The 8344-nt window shown below is 33.3% G+C and overlaps 1 protein-coding gene across 3 annotated transcripts in view; it reads left to right on the top strand.

Annotated features, from left to right (window-relative positions):
* LOC106876439 (phospholipase DDHD2) overlaps positions 1-8344 on the top strand; it is a 64816-nt gene that overhangs the window by 33293 nt on the left and 23179 nt on the right. For 2 of the 3 annotated variants that reach the window (XM_014924984.2, XM_052974486.1), the window contains 2 exons: positions 83-100; positions 6246-6309. In XM_014924984.2, the coding sequence (XP_014780470.1) occupies positions 83-100; positions 6246-6309 (82 nt within the window). The remainder of the gene's footprint in view (positions 1-82; positions 101-6245; positions 6310-8344) is intronic. The other variant, XM_052974487.1, reaches the window with a different exon arrangement.

The following is an 8344-nucleotide window of genomic DNA, read 5'->3' as shown; positions in this document are numbered from 1 at the left end:
ATATATAACAACTGTGATTTTATTACTTTTATTTTATGAGAATATATAAGTCTAATATAATGTTAATTTTGTTTCTTTCAAGAGTGTCTACTCCCTTCCGGTGAGTGCATTTCATCTGTTTGTTCAATTGTGTGAATACTGTTTGGAACTTTATATGTTTTCCTTTTGAATTTTAATCACCCTTTAGTTTAGCATGGTATCAACCTTAAAAGAAAAAAACAATCCCTTCAGTTAGGTTTTTTTCATTTAATAGAATTAAAAATAAAATATGTTCTTGGAATTTTGAGTTGGTATGCATTTCTTCAACTGAAATAATGTGACTAACCTGACACATTATTCCTATCCTGTCAGTCTAGAGATGGTTTCAGTGGCTATAGGCCTTCTTGGGAATGATGAGTAAGAAAAAAAGATTACTGTAAAAATGTATATCACTTATATCTTTGTGTCTGTGTACAGTATGAAATTTAATTAGTGGTAAAAATTAAATGGCTTATACTGAGAGGAAGCTATCATTACACTCGCTGTAAGAGATAGTAATTATTAGTAAAATGAGAGTAACCAACACAAGACTTCTTTCTTGTAAACAATAAGAAACATAATGCAAATTCATAATTTCCTTTCCTAATCTATGACATATATGATTGTAAGGCAATTAGCTGTAATTGTCTTGACCAATATTTAAACATGAACTATTGATGCTTCACAAAGAATGATGCTACTCTTTCCAGCATCATAGTTTCTCACATCCTCATTCTTCATTTTACTGATGGCTTCTTATGATTATCTCCCTATTATTATGTTCATCTCCGTATAAGCTAGTCATTATCTCCATCTGAAACACATCAGTTCATTTTATGTTGATGTTTTCTCAAATATAAGAGTAATCTTTATTATATATTTACCTAAGAGCCTTTCTTATTACCTCTCTCTAACCTTTCTTACAAAGTCACTGTCTACAATTTAGCAAACAAAATTAACCCTATTAATTAAACTCATTTCATTATCGAACTATTGTACTCTAGGCTACATCACAGTTTATGCACAGAAATAGTGCATAAAACAATTAACTGTATTTAAAACCCCTAAAAAGCTTTCTCTGTTCATAGGTAATATGATGCAATTGATGTTGTTTGCATTATGTGAACTTAATCATAATTCTAATTGGTCACTCACAAACATCAATAACTGGGTAATTTAGCTTACATTAGCCAATGCAAATATCTTTAAAGCAAGAATTTTTTCCAAACCCCTCATATCTTGTGTATAAAGTTCAGCAAAAAATATAATTTAGCTTTAACCATGTGTTATTCTATTTCATTTTAAATGTTCCCTCATGCTTCATTTAGTATTTATTCTTTAATAGTCAAAATACTTCTAAATATTCCAAGAACATATGATTTTCCTTCAACATCAAAGCACCATTATAAGAGGGTATTTAGAAAGACTAGCATGTATAATTATTAATGTTAATTAATGCTTCAATTTTCCAAATAATTGATCAGAATATTTTGTAGTCACTCAAACATTTTAATTATGTTTTGGCCAAGAATATATTTTTTTCTTTTAATATTGTTTAATTTTGACAAAGATGAAATTTTAAAAGTAATATTTTCTAGAACCAGATATTTAACTCTCAAAATTTTGGTATTCATAGAAAAATTATCTTAATGTATTAAATGAAGCTCTCTAAATACTGTCTATTTTTTATCTGAATAACAGACATAGAAGCACATTTTTTTGTAACATTTGTCTCATATCAGTTATGCTTTCATCTCTATTCTGGTATCAATCATCATGTTTTGTGCAAGTGTTTGAGTGTCTCTATGTCTTTTGTAAATATCTACAGTTGCTAAACTAGAAGATTCACAATTGGCAATGTATGCCTCTAAATTGTTATGTCCTAACAAATGAATTATATTTTTTAACATTTTCAGTTGTCCTCTCTTTATTATTGGTTATGAATATTTTATTATACTAACAGCAAATTCTTAACTTGCCATTATTTCACTTCCACCTTCTACAACTATAGTCTACTTTTCAGCACTTACAATCATCTATTGGAATTTATAACGTATCTATTCATTCTTAGTGTGTTCTGGCAGATTTGATCATGACCATCTCACCACCTTTGTTTTTTGTTGATGAAGAACATCTTCTCCCTTTTAGATAATGTGTGTTTGTGACACATACAAGTCATCAGTGTGAAGGGATTTTGAGACTGTGGTGTTTCAACTCATTGTATGTCTCTATGATCAAAGCTTTCCTCTCAAACCAATGTATCTAACAACAGCATGGACTCTTGTTTACAGCAACCAGCAAACAAATTATTTGCTGATGCCAAAGAGATTATAATTTATGGGGTACACTCAGAACAGCAGTCTAACATTGACTTACTTTGTTTTTAATTATTCCATAATCATCCATTCATGTGTTTGTGTCATTGGACCTTATGGATTTATAAGAATAATCAAGTGGCTTTATTTTATTCATGTTTGCTTTTCTTTATTCAGTGGGGTCATAAATACTGCTCATGGAGCATTGTAGGAATTTTTAGTGAGGTCAATATCAGTTCAGTGGTAAAGGGCAGGCACTATTCAGAGCCTCTTCTTTGTCTTTTGCAAGGTTCACTTATTTCTGTGCTTTATTTTTGCTTTTGAAATAAAATCAAGCTAAATTCTTAAGTTTGTGTTCCTGGGTACTTTTGACACTGTTCATATATTGTTGTTTGGCCTTGAATTTTCACATGTCTGTTGCTGTGTTATCTAATGGGTCATGTTTATGTGTAGAAGGGCTTTCTCCCCCCCCCCTTTTTTTTTACCTTTAAATGTAGGCACATCATGCCTTTCATTTAATACAACCTCCTGGTCCATTAACATTTTTAGCAGATTATGTTGTTGAAAGCATTCAGACCTCAGCTCTCAGCAGGAGGTTATGATTTCATGACCCACCAATACCCTCTAGAACTCCTTTGATGGATAATAATAATTATAATAATAAATGCTCTGATGTAGTACCAAGCAGTGGCACTCATGGCTTTTGATCTTAACTGATTGGAAGTGTTATGTTCATTGTTTTGTCTTGGTATAAAAGATGGGCTACAGCAAATATTCTGCTCAATACCACAGATTTGCTTGTCAGTTGCTTGAACTTAACCAGTTGAGCATGTCCCTTGGTGGCTGATATGTGCATCTCTGATCACAAGCAGAAGTAGTGGGGGAGCATCATAGCCATGTGTTGAGAGGAGTTCTTTAGGGTTTGAATAATTCACCTTTGGAAACATGGATGTTTTGCTCAACATCCTTAAACAAACCTTATTCAGGGACATTTTGAGTGGAATAGGCTACTCAACCTGAAGAAAATTCTATCTGGGCCCCACCTGAAAAGTTATGCACTGTTTATTTCGATATGAAATTACCATGTCAGACACACATGGTTGTGATGCGTGTGCCTGGTGTACACCCTTATCAGACTGATAGTCATGATGGGTGTATTGGGCTTTGTATATTTGTACCCCAGTGTCACTTTAATGGCATGTGCTGCTCTCTCACTCAATAATAATAATAATAATAATTCTGTGTCGAGGAAATGATTGTTTAGTTGATTTCAACACGTCTTTAACAATTATCTTATGAACCCTCATCATTTGAAAGACAATCATGATATAAATTGGTGATGAACCAGCAAGATACCAGACTAGGTGGCACAGGCATTATATATAGAAAGAAATGGGCAATATTTTGGGGACTGTATCCACATCCATCTTCTTGATATTCATCTAAGCAAATTCATGACCCATCATTTCAATCCATCACACCACTGCATTGATCATCTCTCTGAGTCTGGAATTTCTGCATATCATGGATCCTCACCTTTCCATAAACATAAAAAGAAACAACTTACCTTTACACTTGGCATGGTTTCTTTTTTTATGTAACCCTTCCTCTTCTTCTCATCTTTTTACCTTCATGAGTATTCATATTGATCCCTGCATGTGCATATTGATGCATTTCTAATCCTTACATCTTACACATTACCCCACTTTCTTTCTCCTAAATTCAGAATATATCTTCCTTTACACTTTATTGATCTAGTAACACTTTTTTGCCCCATTATCCCTTTTTTTTACTCCCTAGATATGTTCTTCAAATGCAATTTTTTTTCAATGCCCCTGAAAAGCTTTAAAAAAAAATGTTTATCATTCACTTACTGTCACATATTCTCTCTCAACAATATATATGCATTTTAACTTCCTTTTCTATCAAAATAATAGTTTTTACTTTTCCATTTGTGTTAATTCCATTTGTGTTCTTGGTAGTATGTGTGTATATGTGCTTATACACCTACAAGGCTACTTCACACCATTCACCGTTTATCTCCCCTCTCTAGTCGGCGTTGAGATTTATTTTAATCCATCACTATCCTTCCTCAAACTCTTCACTTTGTCACTGTGGGAATGACCTCCTGACCTCCTTTCCTTAAATATTCTTAGTGCTAACCTAAGCTTTAAACAATTTCTTATTCTGACAAAGGGCTTTGCTTGAAATATCTGGATTTTTACCTTCCTGCCGCAAACAAATTTATCTAAATTTACAGATGTACAAATATTCTTCGCTTCTCTGCTACTGTCTGCAGTAAACCCACTGTCATACACGTAGCATTGGTGGGAGACCAAGATATTTAAACAAGAGAAAAATACACAAAATTGTGGTTTCTCTATATTTCGTAAAGCTATATTAGTGAAGAGATCTGTGACGAGCAGATTTTTATCTTAAATTGCTGAGAACTTACTGCTGTAATATATCATCTGTGTCTCTGATAACTGTAATAGAGATAATTCAGATAATGGTTGGTGAAAGTTATCTTTATTCCAACTTTCCAAGGCAGCCATTATTCCAACAATAAATAATTTAGATTACTATTCTTTTGATTTTCTCTGGGTTTTTTAAGTATATTTTCTTTAAACATCTAAGACTTTTAAAGTACACGGACACATTCACATAGAAACACATTCACACACATTCTTTTAACAGGGATGCTTAAAATACAACAATGACAACTTTGTAGAATTATAACGATCAGTTGTAATGCACCGAATAAATGAGAGAAGAATAATAGTAATTGTTAGTTGAGATGGTCCTTTATTTTGTGTCATCATTATTGCAAAGTAAGTTACAACTACTTTGAGTTGTTGCAGTGCACAAATTAGTGTTAATTATATAGCCCGTTCCATACGTAAGCTTCATCTGTGGAGGACTGCTAAAGAGAGTAAGAATAAGAGAGCCATATGTGAAGTGAGAAGCAGAGATGCTCTTTGACCTGAGGCTGAGTGACTAAAGAGATGAAACTGATTTGAGGTTGCTTATTTTTTTCCTTTCTAACCAAATTAGGACAAGCTAAATGAAAGATTTTTCCTCTGTATCAGCTTTGACCCATGTATGACATGTAAAGGTTATAGATCACAGTTAACTCTCATGAATTTCCTAGTGTAACTGGCGAGAATTTGTAGGCAATGTAGATTCAGTTTTGAATCCTGACTTAGAAATTTGGAAGCTATTTGTTACCAAGGTGATGTTGAAGATGTGACCCAAATTAATAATAGCAAATTAATATATTAACAAAGCATAAACACTGTACGCAATACAAAGGTAGACATAGTTAGGGAGGCTTTTATGTGAAGAGTATTAATAGGTTACAGCTGCCTCAATGCTAAAACAAATTAAGAGACTCCTGTGTAGGAGGGAAAAAATGTTCCCTGCAATGAAGTTTAGTTCTCTAGCTGATATAAACTAAATGACGTGGAGAATGTCTATGGACAAGCAATAAGTTGTCCAAGAGTTTGTATTTATATCAAGTTTTGACTTGCCATTTGTACTCGTGGCTACTGGGATCCTTGGCTAGAGACCAAAATACTTCAATGCTAGTCTAGAAATATAGGTATACCCAAAGTTACTGGCTGAATGTAATTGATCTGTAAACAACAGGCTTAATCCATCAGAATTCACCTTATTTACATAAACAGCTTAGTGTACTCTTGTGTCAAAGGAAAAGGAACAAAGCAAAGCAGTTATTTAAGAATACAGATGCACATATATGATTTACACACACACACATTTATGCATACATATATTTACATTCACATTTTTATATACATAAAACATTCACACACACAAACACACTTTCACAGAATTTAGGAAATTGTCTTGTATAACTTTATCAAAGCTGTCTTTTTTTTTTTCTCCCTTTAGGGTGAACAAATGAGACCACGTGTAGTTAAAAGAGGAATTGAAGACTTTGCTACAGTATATGATGGTGAACAATATTTTTCTTACTTTCTACCATTCCATATATATATGTATATATAAAGAGAGAGAGCTGGGCATAATTCTGTTAACCGTTAATTAACGAAGTTAACATTTTCATTAATGATTTAACTTTTAAGTTAACTTTGAAAATCATTATTGAACTAATTAACTTATGTTACATTTAGCTTCTGTTAACTCGAGTTCATTAGCCCAAAAATTTCATAAAAACTGGTAAACACTTAAAAGTTTTTTATTGTTTTCAGATTGTCTTAGCATATTTAATATTGTATGCGTCATTCTTTCAACCCCAAAATAACGCCACTTATTATAAGTAACTTGTAGGACCTCGTTTGGCCCTGCCTAGATTTGAAACCAAATTCACCTGCTTGTTGCTTGCAAAGACAGAGGGAAATTTCTTTGTCCTGTCAAAAGGGAACAATGATTGATATGTTTTCACTTAATCCATGACCTCGCTGAGGTGGATGTCAGCAGAGAAAATATTGACTTCCATACAGTGGAAAAAATGAATGGAAGGAAAAAGTTGGTAAATATTTTGGTATGAATGCAGATAGCTGTTGCATTGTAGTAGGGCATGCTAGAAATAGCAGGCAAACCTTTCCTTTTCTGGAAAAAGGAGCTGTTTACATGTGATTTCGATGTCACATTCGTTGAAAGCATGCAAAATAACCTGGAAAAGAAAAAAAGACCCGCAAAGCAAAACTCCATTGGTGGGAAACTTTGATGTCTCCACCACCCATCCCACCTTTCTTTTCCGGAAAAAAAGTGGCTTGTGGCAGGTTTGGAGGTCAGATAGGTTGAATGCACCCCAAAAAAAACTGTGGAAAAAGTTATTCCACACCGAGGTATGAAATATTTACCAAAAAAAAAAAGAAAATCTTGTACCGATTATATCTGCATCTTAATTAATTCAAATTCATGTACCTCATCTTGAAAAGTGACAAAATTTTTGTCGGTTGCCATCTGGGATAATTTTAGTAACAAATCAAACAAGTAAGATGCATTAAGAATATCAATTTTAGTGTTTATTCATAATGTTAATGCTTTTACGCCTGTTAATTAAATTTACCTGCCCATAAAAGTCAAATTTACTCAGCAAGATCAGCTAAAATTACATAACTATAAACCAGTGGTATATAAAGCACCTACTGATAAAATTTCAAATCTGAATGTAGAAAATTTACTAAGTTACAAGCAAATATTGTGGACACCTCTCTTGAACCTGAATAATTCAAAATAACATGAACAAATACGCATTACATTTGACATTAATATGAATACTAAAGATGTTTTTAAGTGTTTTTCTCTCTTTCACACAAAACATGGCCTCACTCAGTTGGGACTACCCATGTATAACTTTGACGTTATCATTCCATAAAATTTGTTTATGGGAAGAAAAATATTCTTTATTGCCCATAGGGGGCTAAACATAGAGGGGATAAACAAGGACAAGTAAAAGGATTAAGTTGATTACATCGACCCCAGTGCATAACTGGTACTTATTTAATCAACCCTGAAAGGATGAAAGGCAAAGTTGACCTCGGTGGAATTTGAACTCAGAACGTAAAGCAGACGAAATACTGCTAAGCATTTCGCCTGGCGTGCTAACAATTCTTCTAGCCCACCGAGAAAAATATTGAAAAATATCAGTAGATGTGTGAGTGAGAAAGAAACGAGGAGGCAGGTTTTGGGATGTGCTTGAAACAACAACCAAATCTCCCTTAAATCACTCATTTTCCTCTGAAATCATTAACAATTTTTTTTTAAACTGAAAATGTTTCTCTCAAGGGTTTTAAGTGCATAGTGAGAAAAAACAAAAATGGACAAAATCGTTTCTGACTGGGGTGGTGAGGGGGGTTGTGGGAATGCAAAAAATATTTTCCAAATTTTTTTTGGGGTGAGGTGAAAAGATGCCCTCTCATCATTCTGAAGACTTTGGTGAAAAACATTGGTAAAAATCCCCATCAAAATGGAGAAATTCCAACTTATGTGAGCTGTCTGGTCCAGAAACTCCTTCCCCTGCC

The sequence above is a fragment of the Octopus bimaculoides genome, chromosome 18 (assembly GCF_001194135.2).
Source record: "Octopus bimaculoides isolate UCB-OBI-ISO-001 chromosome 18, ASM119413v2, whole genome shotgun sequence".
Taxonomy (NCBI): Eukaryota; Metazoa; Mollusca; class Cephalopoda; order Octopoda; family Octopodidae; genus Octopus; species Octopus bimaculoides.
Note: the sequence above shows the minus strand (reverse complement) of the source record. Positions and strands in the feature narration are given on the sequence as shown.